This window comes from Perca flavescens, chromosome 19 (assembly GCF_004354835.1).
Source record: "Perca flavescens isolate YP-PL-M2 chromosome 19, PFLA_1.0, whole genome shotgun sequence".
NCBI lineage: Eukaryota > Metazoa > Chordata > Actinopteri > Perciformes > Percidae > Perca > Perca flavescens.
In genome coordinates this window covers 815,931-835,040 of record NC_041349.1, presented here as the reverse complement: position 1 = coordinate 835,040, position 19,110 = coordinate 815,931, and the positions used below count along the sequence as shown (strand labels likewise).

Sequence of the window (19,110 nt, the reverse complement as noted above, 5' to 3'; positions counted from 1 at the left end):
CTGATGGTTGACCGACAGATTTCACAGGAGCATTCTGGGAGAATCCACCATTATAAAAACTGACATTAACAGTAGAAATGAGATGAAATCAGGACATTAAAATAAATGAACATTATTATTTAATAATAAAAACATTTTTTCAGCTGGCAGTAAATCATTTTCAAACAGGAACATGACTTTTTTATTATTTTAAATTGAATTAAGTCAGACATCACACAATAACATTTCAATATGAGTTAATCATTATAAATTTGTAATAGTGTGAAAGTAAATCTAGAGTCTAAAATCAAACTCTAAGCTCTAATGTTTCTACAACCTGTTTCCTCTTTTGTTTAAATGTTTTCTGAGTGAAGCTGCAGATAATTAACATTCATATCAAACTGGAACTCAACACCTCCCTAAATATAACAATATTCATAATAATATTACTGTTCTCAGTAGAATTCATAATGAATAATCATTATAATCATTATAATATTAATATGTATTACCATTAGTTGCAGTACCAGGGTTCAACCAGAAGGTGGTGCTTTGATTTAAACATTAAAATGATTCATAAAATATTAATTAACAGATTATAGATTTTTTGTTGTTTAATGTTTATTTAAACAGTGTTTTTAATTTAAATAATATCTAATAATTAAATATTCATAAAGCAAACTAATTCAGAATAACTTCACCATCTCATTTCCTGCTGAAACTTTAAATGAATATGATTATTATAAACTATGAGTCAGATGAGTCAGTAGATTAACAAATCCGATGATGATGTTACAGAAACACTAACTCACCTGATTTAGGCAGAACAGCCTGGTAGTAATAATCAATGGTGGGTTTGCAGTACGTCCCCTTCTGAGCTCTCATTCCAGTCAGTATTGAAGGATCGCTGTTCCAGACCGCAGCCTGTTTCACTCCAATTTCATTGTATCCAACATACTTCCCCAAACTGCTGCTGAACCTGGCGTACTCCATCTTGTTGTAATAAACAGAGTAGATGAACTCAATGTCATTCAGATCAGACGAGTTAAAGTCACAACGGACCAGAATATATTCCATAAATCCATCTGAAGAAAAAAAAAATCTGTTTGAACCTCAGTGAATAGTCAGAGTAATGATCAGTGATTTCATTTTCATTTCATTCATTTTTATTTCGAACAAAACTACAAATACATATACACATACAGTATGTATGTATATATATATATATATATATATATATATATATACATACATACATACACATATATATACATATACATACAAATACATACATATATATGTATGTATTTGTATGTATATGCATGTGTATGTATGTATGTATGTATATATATATATATATATATATATATATATATATATATGTATGTATTTGTATGTATATGTATATGCATGTGTATGTATGTATACATATATATATACATACATACATACACATGCATATACATATACATACAAATACATACATATATGTAGATATGTAGATATATATATAATAACAATATCCATACAGTGTTTACAAATAATATTAAAAATACTATTACAATTTCCAATTTCAAAAATTTGTCCGAGAAGGAGCAGGATGAAGCTGAAGCTTGTAATGTTTCCTGCCTCTCATTCACTTTAACTAATTTCTTATTTATCATATATTACATCAGGATAACCAGTATACACAGCAATACATCTCAAATTTTTCACGTACCAAACTCTTTTGTTTATTTATATACATTTTAAGTAAGTAAAAAACCCATTTCCGTAATCCACCACCATAACAATCCGTACACTAACTCACCTTCACAATCATCTCTCTTCCTCTTCATATCCTTTTAATAAAGTGTTTTTATATATTTTATATGTTTTTAAACTTTGTTATGTTTGTTCAAAGTTTAAGCACCTGGTCCAACCCATTCCACAAACTCACTCCACTGATCGTGATGCACATAGTTTTTAAAGTTGTTCTTATTTTGAGTTTTTTTAAGTTTATTTGTTCTCAGGCTGTCTTTCCATAAACATTTCTCGTAAATTTCCTGGAATTAAATTATTTCTTGCTTTGAACATGGTTTGTGCCGTCTTAAATTTAACCACATCAATGAATTTCAGAACGTGTGACTTGAAGAATGAAGGTCTTGTGTTCTCCAGGTATCCAACATTATTTATGATTCTGATTACTCTCTTTTGTAATGTGCATAACGACTGTAGGTTGGTTTTGTGTGTATTTCCTCAGATGTCCACACAGTAACTTAGATATGGCTGTATGAGGGTATTATACAGAGCATGTAATGATTTATTGTCTAAAATATGTCTTGATTTATTTATTATTGCTATGGTCTTTGCTAGTTTTGCTTTGACATGGTTTATGCTAGGTTTCCAGTTGGGTTGTGCCGATGGACGATATCATCGTCCATCGTGATGGCTGGATAAAATCACGATAGAGAGCCACCATCGTGATGCCACGCCCCCCACTCTGTCAAACACACTAATTCTAGTTGTGGGTGCTGGACAGGAAATTGACCCTTGCGTCGGGCTTTGCACTGTGCTGCACAGGGTGCAAGTCAAGATAGGGCCCCTTAAGTGGAAGATACTTTTTTTACCCTTATGTGCAACGTATTTGTAAAAAAGACCATCGCTTTGAGCAGACTGTTAGTGATACAGTATCTCTCTCTCTCCCTGTCAGCAGCAGCCCTGGACTATTAACGCAATTAAGCATGCGGTAGTTGAGAGAGAAAAAAGGCTTTAACATGGAACCCTATCACACTTTCCTTTCTTCCCTCATTGGACTGAGTTTACGGACACTGCTGTGCATCACTAAGTAAGTCTGAGGTCCTGTAGAGAGGGGGTTGTAGCCGATTCTGTGGTCTGTCCCAGGACCAGTGGTCTCTGGCAGGGACCAGTGGTCTCAACCACTAGGGGCGCTAGAGACTCAGTGGTCTTCCCTGTGGTCCCGGTGGTCTGTGAAGCTGCTTTAGTATTTTCTCCCCCTTCCTGTCGTTTTGGCAGCACTGTTAGCTGGATAAATGTCAGAGATCACAATATTTTGTCTATAAAATTCACTATATCAGATATATTATGATTATTATTGTTGTTATTATTATTGGTAATGGAGCCGTGTGATCGGGACCAGCTGGTCTCTGGCACGGACCAGTGGTCACAACCACTAGGGGCGCTAGAGACACTGGTTGCGACCAGTGGCACAGTGGTCATTACCAGCATCTTACTGGGACAAAGGGCCCTAAAATGACTGGTCCTGACCACCTCCTCTGGGATCTGGTCTGTTCTTTGGACCAGTTGAGTGATCTGTGGAGTGTTTATTTTTAATACAACTTTTCACGTTTCTCAAAGTGTCGCCTAATGTGAGAAGCCATAATAGTTTGTCTATCCAATGCTATTGATCACTATTATTAATAGAAATCATAATATCAATGATTAAATTATTATTATTAGTCGTAGTTGTATGACTAGTACTATCGACTATGCAGGTCCATGTCTTCCTGACTGGTTTAAACTTTACCAAATGTGTTGCATTTTAAAAGCTTGTCACATTACCCTTTGTATCAAATCTTGATCTAGAAACTAAAGTCAAATACATGTAGTGGAGGAAAAAATGTAGAGTTGACTGACAAAGCAACATCAAATGAAATACAAAAATGTAAAAGTTCAACTAAAAATTCAACTTAAGTAGCCTACAGTACAGTAACAAAAGTAACAGTCGAATCATCTTGATTGATCCAGCACCTGATCACCTGATCGTTCAAAGGATTTTTTCTGGATAAAATCTGGAAAACCCTCAAATCTCGCCAGGATGTCAATTGTGGACTGCATAATAGAAAACATTTAAGTTCATGACAACATAGGAAAAAATAAACAAGGAAGAGGACAGATTATAAACATAAAATAATGGGTTGGAATTATATAGGACTTTTCTGGGCACTGAAAGTGCTTTATTCTCTCTTGCTCTCTCTCTTTGTATATATATATATATATATATATAAAGAGATGCTATTTTCTGATTGGCCAATGGGTCCTGATATTCTAGTCAGGACCCATAGTCCTATTTATTACTATTACTATTACATTTATCTCTTCTTCTTCTTCTTCTTATTATTATTATTGTTATTATTGTTATTATTATTATTATTATTATTATACATTTGGGGCTTATATTCAATGACATTTCAGTTAGGCTATAGTCAAAGACACACAAGATGGCTCAAATCTAAAAAGAGTCTGATCACGTAAGCATATCTCGACGAATAACAATAAAAACAATAAAAGTCAAAGATTACTTACACAGATCGTTGGAATGGGCCTGAGAATCCAAGGAATCCAAGCAAAGTATATCCTAGACCATATTTTTCCCCCTTTGTGGTTTTAGAATGAGCATACGGTGTAATAATCATCTTTTTACGGCTGCTAAAATTGACAATACTTTCAAACAGTGGGACAGTATGGGCCTTTCTACATGTAAAGATTTTTTCCAAAATAACATCTTTCTCAGTTTTTTCAGATATCTTCAGGTTCGTCATTTCATTCAAACACACATCTCATAATTTTCTCAGTTGCCTGAGCACTCTGACCTGGAGGATACACTGCAGACCCCTCTAACATTTAGAGGCCGAATCTCTAACATATAATTCAATTATGTTCAGTTCAGTTCAGTTAAGTCACTTTATTATCCCAAATGGGAAACTTGATATGCAGTTAAAAGTGAAAGATAAAAAGAAACACATTCAAGCCACATACAAATAGAGGCAACAATACAAGACATGAATACAAAAAAGATTTCCTGTGTAATACACACAACAGAATTTATCACCACTGGAACAATCTCTAAAAACAAAACAAGTACTACATTACATGTGCAAATTAAACTGAGTTATTGCACATGGGACAAAGGAGTTTTTACCCCTACTGGTCTTAAACCGAGGTACTCTAAATCTGCGACCTGATGGGAGTATTACAAACTCTACAACTACTACTACAAAGAGTGAAGGGGGTGGTTTATAGATATGACCAGTGAAGTCAGTGCCACTGGTCTAAGGTCATTTAGCACCTTAGGGGTTCCACTTTTAGCCACTGGAACAACATTGGACTCCTTCCATAACTTTGGGACCCTTCACTGCTCCAGAGATATCCTAAATATTTTACAGAACACCTCACAAAGCTGTTCTGAACAGTGCTTTAGCAATCTTCCTGTAATAGAATCAGGCCACATGCTCTTATATGTCTTAACTCTCTAAAACTATACCTTAACATCATGGGCATCAAACATCTGGCTCGGCTTTGTGGAAGAGGAATACTCTTTGCATATTTCTCTAAGTTGCTCTGTGAAGTCATGAGTCTCAAATCTCACTTTACAGTATATCCATGGATCCTATCAAAGCAAAATGGGAAGAAGAGTTAGGGACAAATATATCAGATGCTATATGGGACAGAGCTCTAAGCTGGGTGAATGCGACCTCTTCTTGTGCACGTTTGAATTTGATTCAGTTTAAAGTTCTTCACCGTATGCACTACAGTAAGGTTAAACTGGCCAAAATATACTCTGACATGGATGACATCTGTGAAAGATGTAGAATGGACAGAGCAGATTTACTTCACGTGTTTTGGTCATGTTCCAGGTTGAGAGAGTTCTGGGCTTCAATATTTGAGGTCTTAAATGAAGCCTTTGATTTAGATCTACAACCTAGCCCTACAATGGCCGTGTTTGGGGTAAAAGGGGGTGATATTGTAAGGTCCAATGGGAAGGAAAGTGTTGTTGCTTTTGTCACCTTAATAGCACGACGGAGAATACTACAAAAACATCTACACCACCTAAATCCTCCACATGGCTTTCTGATATTATGATGTTTCTAAAAATAGAAAAAATCAAATACTTTCTTAGAGGATTAACCAGAACATTTTACAAAAACTGGGATCCTTTACTGGATTACTTTGAAAGACTTACTACACGTCCCTCTTAATAACTGCTAAGATTTGTGAAGCACACTGATTACACTATTTTTTATTTCTTTAGCTTTCCTTTCCTCAAGGGTTTGTTGTGGGTGGGATGGGGTTAATTGAAAGAGGTCTTGTTATTGACATTGTAATGTTGCACTGTATCTTCTCTAAAGCAATAAAAATACTTGTAAAAAAAGAATGAGCATATGGCATATGATCAATATGATCACACCTGGCATCAAAATTGGAAATGGCTTCTTATTGGCCAGGAACTGAATCACCAACCGTTTACTTCATTTCATTAGTTTAAAGGCAGTGGCCATGCAGCCATGGCATGATCAAAAAACAAATTGAAAATGAATCTTCAATTCTCAATGGAAGACATGGACCTGCATAGTCGATAGTACTACTCATACAACTACGACTAATAATAATAATTTAATCATTGTTATTATGATTTCTATTAATAATAGTGATCAATAGCATTGGATAGACAAACTATTATGGCTTCTCACATTAGGCGACTCTGCTAACACTTTGAGAAACGTGAAAAGTTGTATTAAAAATAAACACTCCACAGATCACTCAACTGGTCCAAAGAACAGACCAGATCCCAGAGGAGGTGGTCCGGACCAGTCATTTTAGGGCCCTTTGTCCCAGTAAGATGCTGGTAATGACCACTGTGCCACTGGTCGCAACCAGTGTCTCCAGCGCCCCTAGTGGTTGTGACCACTGGTCCGTGCCAGAGACCAGCTGGTCCCGATCACACGGCTCCATTACCAATAATAATAACAACAATAATAATCATAATATATCTGATATAGTGAATTTTATAGACAAAATATTGTGATCTCTGACATTTATCCAGCTAACAGTGCTGCCAAAACAACAGGAAGGGTTTGACAATAAACCCGCTTCACAGACCACAGGGACCACAGGGCAGACCACTGAGGAGCTGGTCGCGACCAGAGTCTCTAGCGCCCCTAGTGGTTGTGACCACTGGTCCCTGCCAGAGACCACTGGTCCTGGGACAGACCACAGAATTGGCTACAACCCCTGCTGGTCCTGTAGGTACGGGACCATGTTATGCAGGATTTATGAATGTACGTTAGTAACAGTAGGCCAATTCACCAGGGTGCTATTTTATGTGTGAGCTAATATTGCGCATCTGTTCATGTGCGCTGTAAGAGTTATGTTTCTGTTTATTGAATGTGTTATTCAGTGCAAATATAATGGAGAATGTAGTTTAATCTCAGTAATGGTGGTGTATTAGCTTATTACTGTCACTCTGTTCAAGGCAAACGTCCCACTGTACTGTCGTCGCAGATCACCGTCATCTGATTGAGTCTAGACTTTACGGAGCCGTGAAAGTGGGTCAAATTGTAGTTACTGCCCCTACCAGCAGGCGGCAGCATAGCCATGCAATACTGTCCATTTACAGAGGGCATTGAAATGTATGTCTGATCGAACTGTTAGCCCATAGTAGTAGAAAAAAATATTTATGTAAAGAGATAAAGTAAAATAAAAAATGCTCACCCCCCAGCGACGACGATATCATCATCCATCACAATGTTTTACTGTAAACATCGCCAACTGGCAATTTAGGGGACATCGCCCAACCCATTTCCAGCTGATTTTGTGGTCTAAAATCATACCAAGAAATTTATTTTCATATACTCTTTCAATACTTATGTTATCTATTTTTAATTCTACTTGACGGTTAGTTTTATGTTTTCCAAATAACATTATTTTTTTTCTTATATTTAATTATTAACATCAAACTACTGTTTTAATTTGGCAATTTCTGGTGTGATCATTTCCAAAAGCTGCTGTAAATTATCACCAGAACAGAAAATATTTGTATCATCCGCAAATACAATACATTTTAGTATATTCGATACTCTGCATATAACATTGATGTAAATTATGAAAAGCTTTGGACCTAAGACCGACCCCTATGGTACCCCACATGTTATGTTCATGTATGTTGATTTATATTCCCCAATTTCTACAAATTGTTGCCTATTTCTTAAGTAGCTACTCACCCATTCAAATCCAACCCCTCTGGTACCATATTTCTCTAATTTATGTAATAAAATATCATGATTTATGGTATAAAATGCTTTCTTTAGAACTATAAATATTCCCGCTACATGTTTCTTTTTATCTAAACAATTTGTGATTTCTGTCCAGAAACCATATTGACTGTCAACTAGAAGTTTGGGTGTTTAGATAAAATTGTCAAGTCTTTCTGTGAAAAGCTTTTCAAGGATTTTGGAGAACTGGGGGAGTACAGAAACAGGCCTGTAATTTGTGAAAAGGTGTATATCCCCAGTTTTAAATACTGGTATTACTTTTGCTATTTTCATTTTGTTTGGAAATTTACCAGATTGAAAAGACAAGTTACAAATATGAGTTAGTGGTTCAGGAATTTCTTCAACAACTTGTTTTATTATCAAATCATATCATATCAATATTATTCCAATCTGTAGGACATTTGCTTTTAATTTTTTTTTCTATGCTTATTATTTCATTTCTTTCCACTGCTCTAAGGAAAATAAAGGTTGGATTACAATTCCACAGATAAGCATTTACCCCTTCTATTATTTCTGGATTTTTAATTTTTTTCTGCTAGATCTGGTCCCACATTTACAAAAAAAAATTTAAAACCACTAACAACATCTTCTATGTTTTCTATTTTCTTGTCATTGTCAATATAAAATTCTGGTTAGTTCCAAATTGTTAGTTCCATTTCTAATGATAGTATTTAGAATATTCCATAAACCTTTAATGTTATTTTTATTATCATTTAATATTTTCTTATAGTCTTCTTTTTTGCATATCCTCATAATATTAGTTAATTTATTTCTATACTTTTTATATTTATTTTCTGCATCTGGGGTACGATACTTGATAAGTTTTCTATAAAGTATATTTTCTTTTTGCAGGCATGAAATAAACCCTTAGTGATCCATGGGCTATTTGTTTTACTTTGTCTGTAACTGCATTGTTTTACAGGACAATTTTTGTCATTCAGTGTTGCAAAAGTTTTTAGAAATCCTTTCGTATGCTTTATCAGTGTCATTTTCCTCTTATAATATTTTCCAGTTTTGTTTCAGTAACTCTTCCTTAAAAGCATTTATGTTTTCCGCAGTTCTTACTCTTTTGTATTTGAGATGCCTAATGTCCATCGGTTTCCTATAATTATAGTGATCAGTTATTTCATTATATAATAGCCCGCTGTCTACATTGTTTTCCATATTTTCCATATATTATCTATTAATGTAGCACAATGAGATGTGATTCTACTGGGTCTGATGATTGTTGGATATAAGCCCATACTATACTATATACTATATTCATGAAATCTTTTTTTTTTATTTAATAGGTCAATGTTATAATCTCCACATAAGAATATGATCTTTTGTAATGTTTTTGTAAAATTATTTTCCAACCACCTCAATATTTGATCCAGGAGTTCTGTATATATACAGAACTGTATATATACAGCTCACAACAATATTTTTTGTCCTTTCCATACACATTTCTACTGGAATACATTCCACCAAATCATCAACAGCTGCTGTCATACTCTCCACCACCTTATAATTCAATCTTTTATTCAAGTATATTGCCACACCTCCTCACTTCTATTCGCTCTGTTTTCATAATTCAGTTCGTAGCCATCAATTTAAAACTCCACACCTTTCTCAGTTTTGATCCTGGGGCCTCATTTATAAAACTGTGCGTGGATTCTATTCTAAAAGATTTTCGTACGTAAAAACCATATTCTGATTTATAACACCTTGCGGCGCACACCGGTACGCACTCTTCTCGTTATAAATACGGACGTGCGTTACCTTATGCGGTCCTGCACGAGCCTCACGCTCATCCCACGGTCGTCCCATATTTGTCCTTATAAGGTCCATATCAATCAATCAATCAATATTCCAGCCTTGAAAGGAGCCCTTGATCACCAATCACGAAACGGAAAAATGGGGAAAAACACGATTCAGTGATTGTGAGATCGATGTGATGCTAACAGGTAGAACGTCGAAACAAAATCCTGTTTGGAAGCCGTAACCCTTGTGTGGTGTTCATATTGTTGTTACAAAGCCTTAATACTTAACAGATTTAGCTCAGTTACCAATGTTAAACATACTTTATGGTTCATATTCGCCATTTACCCCTGTGAGATCACGTTTATGATCATATGATCATTTTCGTTTTTTGTGAGAAAGGAAATTCAATTATTAAAAAGGTAAAAAATAGAAACAAGATTTTGGATCATTATTGGTGCAAAACAGGTGAAAGTGCTTGAAATGTGACAATTTGGTAACTTGTATCGGTAACTGTGTGGGAATAGCAGGTGCAGAAACGGGGAGAAGCTCCGCTGCTCTCCCCTGCTTCTCCCCGTGAAATGCGTTGTTTGTTTGATATGTGTGTGTGTGTGTGTGTGTGTGTGTGTGTCTTTATGTGGTCGTGTCTGATTGTAGGTGTCTGTGTGTGGGAATGTTGTCTTTCTGCACCTGCTATTCCCACACAGTTACCGATACAAGTAGCCTACGCACGGTGTGGGAGGAGCCCCTGCCTCTCCCCCGTTGCTGGCAGCCCCTCGCCGGGCGCCGCGACCGGCTCTGGGTCGGTTTAGCAAGAACGGGATCGTTGGGTTCAGGAAAACAAAAACTGGGTTAGGTTCTGAAAATGGCCATACCATCGGAGTTCACTAAAACGCAGTCTACAAAACCTCGGGAGCATTACGCACGATCACACGTGTGGTCAAAAGGTTGCGGAAAACTGGGAACATTTTTACACATGGAAATTCTTTATAAATTCCAACTATTGCGAGGAATGTTGCGATGACAAATTTCACCCTGCTTCACGCAACTTTTTCTTGCTTAACAGGTTTTATAAATGTGGCCCCTGGTCTCTGATATGGCTATGATGTTGAATAGGTTCTTAAATTAGCTTAAATTATGTTTTGATGCTATGGAAGTTGGAATGTAGGCTTCTGCTGTTTAAGTGAATAATTGATATATTGTGTTCTAGTTGGAAAAAATTAAATGTAATCTCTGTATAATAAATGCAACTGGTATTGATATTGCTTAGTAAATTATTTTCTGGATCAATATTATTTTTCTATGTCCTGTATGTTATACTCTGTGTATGAAAAGGTATCTAGTCCGGATGCCGATGAATTCTTATCAGAATGTGACATGTTTTTTTGTTTTTTTAATTAGAATATTGATCCTACCTGCTGTGTAGAGGCTGATGAAGTATAAACAGTATAAAGTGTGTAGTATTGATCAGTGATCAGAGTATTGATCCTACCTGCTGTGTAGAGGCTGATGAAGTATTAACAGTATAAAGTGTGTAGTATTGATCAGTGATCAGAGTATTGATCCTACCTGCTGTGTAGAGGCTGATGAAGTATAAACAGTATAAAGTGTGTAGTATTGATCAGTGATCAGAGTATTGATCCTACCTGCTGTGTAGAGGCTGATGAAGTATAAACAGTATAAAGTGTGTAGTATTGATCAGTGATCAGAGTATTGATCCTACCTGCTGTGTAGAGGCTGATGAAGAGCAGGGAGACCCTGAGAAAGGATGAAGCCATGTTCCTCTGTTCTCTTAACAAACACTGACTCAGTGTCACTGAGAGCTGATCTAAAAACCAGAGGACATGATCACATGACCTGCAGCATCCAATCATATCCAACCATCACCTGTTACCAGGCAGACAGCTCAGACTACAGGCTGCTGATGGACCACAAACACACTGAACTCTGGCAGGCTGGAAACTAAAGAAGGGCTGATCAAGTTTTTTTATTATTGATCCGAGTCATTTAATATTAAGTTTCTAATAATACAGAGTCCAATCAGATTATATCACAGTACTGTTGAAATGTCAAGATAATTACTATATCTACTTATCGTATGTTATATGGACATGATGTTGATCATTCTTGTTGACTTCTATATTGCCTCTCAACAACATTTTAGCCAACATGATGCCAGAATAAAGAGCAGGGTTTTCCCTCCAGTTAGAAGATTTGGGTGCAGTATCTAAGAAAAATCAACAGTGTTTTGGTGTCATCCTGCCCTTTCATCTGCTCTCTGTTAGGGGCTCAGCCACTTCCTCCACATGCACACACAGGGAAATGTTGAATTATCTGTTTCAACTGTTTTTGTTTTTTTAAATACATTTTCAAATAAATGTACCTAACGTTTTTCATGTTTCTATGTTTTGTGCCATTATAATTTTGTTATACTGCTGAAAAGATAATTACAAGTTATTACTACTTCTGGCCACGGTTATGCTTGTTAATGAGATGCCAGACTTACCGCTAAAGGGAAAAAAGAGCTCAAAGTGATTAATAATGTGACAGGAGCAAAAAAAATGGTCAAAAAAGGTCTTGGGTTTCAGAGGGTTAAAAAAATAGTAATCTGCTGCTATAGAGCTCCATGTATCCATCAGATGTCTTCAAGAGTCTTCTATGTGTCTGAATGCTCTTTGATGAGTTTAGCTTATAGAAAGTTCTTTTTACAAATAGATGTTCTGAAATCAAATTCATCTAAAAAAAACCCAAGTCAAGACAGTACACAGCGGCTGATGGTGTAAGGTAATATTCACTGTCAAGTATTCATGTATTCTGCAGTCATTGTCAGATTATTTTTGTTGTTGAGTTATTGTTTCTTTTTTTCTAATTATGACATAACTGTTTTCAAAGGAGCAAGCGCTACAAAGCAGTGTGGGGGGACTTGCCAGACGTATATGTCCTGAAGGTCGACAAGGCATACCAGGACTTCACGGCAGACCTTGCTCCGCTGATTACCACACTCTCCATAAGTAGTGATGCCCCCCCTCGTCGATTCAGCCTTTGGGACCGTTCAAGAAGGCAGCCCTTTTTCATACCAGCATCCAGTGCCAGTGAGTAAGGTAATCATGTAATGGCGCTTAACATCACTTTCGATATGGCAAGATCCATCGAGATGGCCACGAGGAAACAGAGTGGCAGCGCAGAGTGGCACAACCTGAGGAAGATGAGACTCACCTCCTCCAGGTTCTGGGAGGTGTGCCATGTCCGAGGTCACAGCTCTGCAGAGAACCTTGCAGAACGCATCCGCAAAGGTGGAGTTCAAACAGCGTTAATGAAGAGGGGGTTGGCACTGGAGCCAGTAGCTATTCAGGATTATGCCCACATTAAATATGTCAACTACTGGCCATCTGGATTAGTCATCCATCCAGATGCTTCCTGGCTTGGATCCTCTCCAGATGGTGTCGTTTTTGATCCGGCAGAGACACCACCATTCGGGCTGGTGGAGGTGAAGTGCCCCAACGTGAAGAGCTATGTGGACTGCGGTACCTGCACATGCAGAGAGGCACCTTGCATCTGAAGCCAGGCCACAGCTACTACTGGCAGGTGCAAGGCCAGCTGCTTGTCACCAGAATACAGTGGTGAGATTTTGTGGTTTTTGCAGAGGAGGACCTTCTTCTACAAAGAATTTATAAGGATGTGGAGGTCCATAATAAAAAATAAAAAGTTGACACAACTTACAATTTTAAGGCAACAAACTTCAGCAAAATTTTAAGTTGGGGAAAAAAACGTAACTTTTTAAGTTTTGCTTTTGAGTTGGTCCAACTTTTAATTTTAAATTTGCGTAACTTAACTCCAAGTTTCAGTAACCCACAACAATGAATTAAGATAACTTTAAAACCTTACTTATCTCAACCTAACTCAAAGTTGCAGTAGCTTATAATTCCAAATTGCGAATACTTCAAAACCATACTTATCTTAACTAAACTCAAAGTCGCAGTGACTCATAACAATACATTGTGATGACTTGTGGTGGAAGTTTTCTTGAAAGCAGCAGAGTTTAGTAAATATCAATGATAAGAATGAAACGAATAAAGACTGTTTTGAGAATTAAAGTCTGTAAAGTCTGGTCTTTGAGCATTTATTATATTTTGCAAAATAGAGAAATACAGATTCACAGGTACACGCAGTACGACTGAATGAGCATTTCTGACTTCTAGTCACAACATCATCACATTATATAGGAATGAAAAGGAACATCGCAGAATCATCCTCCCTCCTTCATCCATTGTCCTGTCAATCAGTTACATACCATACACAATTCTAAGTTAGTTTACAACCCCCCCCCCTTGCTATTGTTCTACCTTTTAGCCAAAACACCTCTTTCCTGGGAGCCAGGAAGAAACCTTAGTTTTAGCTTAGTCGTCAGCAGTCTTCGGCCTTCCTCACTCGTTACCTAAGAACACAGATAGCAACGTGAGGAAGCTTCAGGCTGGTTAAACCAACATCTCTTTTACTATGCCATAGTTGAGGGCTGCAGCTGTTTCCCCTCTGAGACTTTAGGGGTCCACAGGAAGGAACAGGATTCTCTGGAGGTCTGCAAACAATCTTTAAACTAATGGTTAAAATCATTAATCAATAATGGTTCAAATAAAATTTGCCACCACAGTCCACCCTTTTGATTACAAAATAATCACAAAAATAAATTTTACCTTTAAAGATCCAAACATCGAACATATCAACATAATCAAACTTTACTTCTTAAGATTCAAACATATGGATTTACTTGTCTATTGCTTAAATGCTGTTTTTCAAAGAGGCACAAAAAAACCCTTTTTAATAGTAGCAAGCGTTCACATCTAAGTAAAATGAATAAAACAAAATTGACCGTATCCAAGACGGTATTCAAACATTATTATCATGTTCAGAAAGACGAAATACGTCACAAGGCTCAATCATATTTACCATAAGAATGAAGAACTCTTTTTCTTGATTAGGGTAACGACATAGCAAAAAACAAATAAAACAAATCCTAAGACCAAACATAATCTGCTAATAACCCTGGACCTGAATGTCACTGGTTAATGTCACATCAGACTACTGCCTTATAATTTGTGTAAAGAATGTGTTATGTATTTAAACATTAAAATAACCTGGAAGTGTGAAAATGTACTAATTTCATATCTATGCGTATGTAAAGTTCAAAGTCCATTGACAACCCATGGATAAACCCCAAGTAATGCAAACCCATACAGCAAAGTCATTCAATGCATAGTACATGTGTCAAATTTTCCATAAAGCTGATGATTAAATTATCCTCTGTCCTCAAATGCTTCCCTCTTTTGGTTATTTTAACAAAAATCAATTGAAGCACGCTCAGTGCAATTATCGAAGCTCTCACAGAGTGAAAGTTGAGAAGAATCAGAATAAGACTGACCCCTCCTTGTCTCTCCTCCTTGTCCTTGTGTCTAATTAAGTGCTGTCAGAGCACAAATAAAATTCAGTTATTCAATGTGTGTGATTTCACTGGAAATAGCTTATTTCTGTGAGCAAAGAAATAGTGAACAAACATAACAGAAGTCATTCTAACCTACATCACGCATACATTTCTTAACTAAACCAAGTCATACATTAGTAGAAAATGTATCTATTAGATAATCTTTCAAAAGTTTTAGTCAAACGTGGTGTTTATGTGTGTCGTCAATGTGGAAAGCACACAACAAAATGGCCTAGGTCTTTATACTTAACTTTGTTCAATATTAACAATATTGCTGTTTAGGAATAATTTACTTTCTTTATCAATAATCTATCAGTTAAATTTGTGTGGTCATGAGGAACCACATAAAGTACAAAACCCCAATTAGCCCCAATTTAGTAAAAACATCCCTTTTCTCCTTGACCTGGAAGGTAGTGAACGCATCACCCGTCTTTTCTTCCAGTCACCTAGTGTGTTGGTGTATGTAAATGTTGTGAGAAATGGTTACACGTGATTTATCATACTTTTCTTTCATCAAAAAAATAAAACGCAAAAACCATAAATGCAATAGAAAATCATAAATGCAGTAACAAAGAATAAACTCAGTACAAATTTGGACCCCACGAATCTCCTCGGAGGGTACCATTTCAGCAGTTTGTCGTCCTGCTGCTCCATGTGTATGCGTATCACAGCACTCTGCTCCTGTGTGTGTGTGTGTGTCAGAGCACACTGCTCTGAGTCACAGAGGAATGTCAACCGTTCCTCAAAAGAATGTGCAGCGAGTGTGTGTGTGTTCAGAGAGAGAGGTGGTGTGTCCTCTACTATTGTGAAGTATATTCTGCTGTCACTGTCAGAGAATGTGCTGTGGTTGTCAGAGAAGAGATCAGTATCACTGCTGTCTTCTGAAATGATTTTAAACAGCAGGCTACAATACCAATATGTAGCTTCTGGGAAAAACTTCTCGATTTTCTCCTCTCTCAATGTGTTGCAAACAGTGAGGAAAAACTCCAGTTTCCCCTCTCGCTTCAGAAATGGCACGTAGGTGACTCAGCAGAAGATCTGCTCGTCACTTGTTGCAGGTTGTAGAAAAACCTGTCCTCCTCTTCTCCTCCGGAACCTCTTGTAGTGATGCGTGTATCCAGGTGACTCTCCCTGGAACCTCTTGTAGTGATGCGTGTATCCAGGTGACTCTCCCTGGAACCTCTTGTAGTGATGCGTGTATCCAGGTGACTCTCCCTGGAACCTCTTGTAGTGATGCGTGTATCCAGGTGACTCTCCCTGGAACCTCTTGTAGTGATGCGTGTATCCAGGTGACTCTCCCTGGAACCTCTTGTAGTGATGCGTGTATCCAGGTGACTCTCCCTGGAACCTCTTGTAGTGATGCGTGTATCCAGGTGACTCTCCCTGGAACCTTTCACTGCCCTGTGTCACTGGAACGACGTCATTACCCCAATCACTACTCATTCTTAAATCAAATCAGCTGTTCAAGAAGTGACGTGTCAGTTAAACCAATCAGACTCGGCCACGAGATTCAAGGGCCAATCACAGCCTTACAACTCTGCTTTAAATCTGTTCTCTTCTTGTGCTGTCAGCTGTCGTTTGAGGCAACGCGCTCGTCCCTCCTCCTCCTCCTCCCCTGCCTCCTCCGGTAGTTGTGTTTCTCCGGGTGGCACTCCGTTACCTCTTCAGTCCGGTCTCTGGTCTCTTCACCGCCGCCACCAGTGTCTGGGCTCAGCCAGTCTCCGACAGTCAGTGATTGTGGTGTTGGCTAGTGCAGCTCTCACTTGGGAAGGCAGCTTACGCAGGAAAAGCTGGATGAACAGACAATCTGGTCTGTGCTCACCCAAGAGATCCAGCATACGGTCCATGAGCTCAGACGGTTTGCTGTCACCCAGTCCTTGAAGGGAGAAAAGCCTGCTGGCTCTCTCAGCGTCCGACAGTTCAAACGTTTTCAACAGGTGGGCTTTGAGCGTCGTATACTTCTCAGTTGCCGTAGGAGTTTTTAGAAGGCTCACCACTCTAGATGCTGTTGAATTTCCGAGAGCCGACACAACGTAGTAGTACTTTGTTGTGTCCGCGGTGATCTCACGCAGAGCAAACTGCGCTTCAGTCTGGGCGAACCATGCCGATGCCGACGATTCCCAGAATTCGGGGAGTTTTCGGGGAGTTTCAGGGTAACAGCGTTAGTGGTCATGATCGTTTCGTGTCTCTGGATCCGTCCAGCAGACTAATGTCGGGGTCACCGGTGTGGAAATTGAAGTAGATTTACAAGAGGCAATTTCTCACGTTGAGCACACGAGTGCGTGTGTCGTTTATTTTTAGCAAGACAACAACTCTACGAGCAAAAAAGGCGCTGACCAGCAACAAAACCCCGTAGTGTCTAACGTCATCACGCATTCAGAACATTTAAAGGGGCCGCCGTCCCTGAACAGTCATAATTACATGAAGTGACTAAGGACAGTAAATTACATGTATATGTATTACGTTTATCACTGCATGTAGAACCATATTAAGAACAAGGTGCTGCGTTAATAATCAACAGTGTGTAGAACCACACTTAATAAATAAGGTGAATTATGTATGTCACATTCCCCACACACGTGAATGACGTGATCGTTATGTTCAGTGATGATGATGGTTGTATTATTTTGTAACATCATCGTTTCATTGCAAATGAGGCATACATGACGAGTGCATAGCCTGCTTATCAGTCCATTCATCATTAAAGCTGGGCTTCTGGCTTTTCCACGTCAACTTCTCCCTTCAGCCTCTTTGACAGTGACATGTTTACCTGACAACAGCCTTTCTTTCTGCAAGCATTTTCCACCAATCAGGATGCTGCATACTACAATAATGTTTCCATAATCACTCCTCAGGGAACTGCCTCCTAGTCTGAGATCTTTTTCTAGTTAAAGAGCCAGTTATCATTATGGAGTTTCCATGTTTTTTAGGAGTTTTCTCACACTAATACACGTTAAAAAATAGTAGCATTAATTCAGTAAGAAAGTGAAAATTTCGAATAAGAATAGACGTATTAGGTATAAATTCATTTTATTTTCTTTATTTGAAAGTCCGGCCGCCAGAGTGCTTAGAAAAATTCTGAAAAAACTGTAGTTGATGGTCCCTGCTGTAGACTCTGTCCAGTCAGAGACATATATTGTGTAAATGTAGTTGATGGTCCCTGCTGTAGACTCTGTCCAGTCAGAGACATATAATGTGTAAATGTAGTTTATGATCCCTGCTGTAGACTCTGTCCAGTCAGAGACATATATTGTGTAAATGTAGTTGATGGTCCCTGCTGTAGACTCTCTGTCCAGTCAGAGACATATATTGTGTAAATGTAGTTTATGATCCCTGCTGTAGACTCTGTCCAGTCAGAGACATATATTGTGTAAATGTAGTTGATGGTCCCTGCTGTAGACTCTGTCCAGTCAGAGACATATATTGTGTAAATGTAGTTGATGGTCCCTGCTGTAGACTCTCTGTCCAGTCAGAGACATATATTGTGTAAATGTAGTTGATGGTCCCTGCTGTAGACTCTGTCCAGTCAGAGACATATATTGTGTAAATGTAGTTGATGGTCCCTGCTGTAGACTCTCTGTCCAGTCAGAGACATATATTGTGTAAATGTAGTTGATGGTCTCTGCTGTAGACTCTCTGTCCAGTCAGAGACATATATTGTGTAAATGTAGTTGATGGTCTCTGCTGTAGACTCTCTGTCCAGTCAGAGACATATATTGTGTAATTGATGTTTTCAGTTCAATTAATTAAATCCAAGTAAATGGAACACTCACAAGATGTCACCAAAATCACTCGGTCCCCTTTAAATCTTTCAGAAAATTATTTAAGTGTATCGAAATATATCGAATCGAATCGTATCGT

At 37.8% G+C, this 19,110-nt stretch overlaps 1 protein-coding gene across 5 annotated transcripts in view; it reads right to left on the bottom strand.

Annotated features, from left to right (window-relative positions):
• Window positions 1-11,602, bottom strand: part of LOC114545977 (H-2 class II histocompatibility antigen, I-E beta chain-like) — an 81,023-nt gene extending 69,421 nt beyond the window's left edge. For 2 of the 5 annotated variants that reach the window (XM_028564604.1, XM_028564602.1), the window contains exons 1-2: window positions 11,497-11,602; window positions 792-1,064 (exon numbers count right to left, since the gene is read on the bottom strand). In XM_028564604.1, the coding sequence (XP_028420405.1) occupies window positions 792-1,064; window positions 11,497-11,551 (328 nt within the window). In that variant the 5' untranslated portion in view covers window positions 11,552-11,602. Of the gene's footprint in view, window positions 1-791; window positions 1,065-5,242; window positions 5,282-9,794; window positions 9,858-11,496 lie in introns of those variants that run through there. The other 3 variants (XM_028564606.1, XM_028564603.1, XM_028564605.1) reach the window with 3 other exon arrangements.
• Window positions 11,603-19,110: the final 7,508 nt, after the last annotated feature.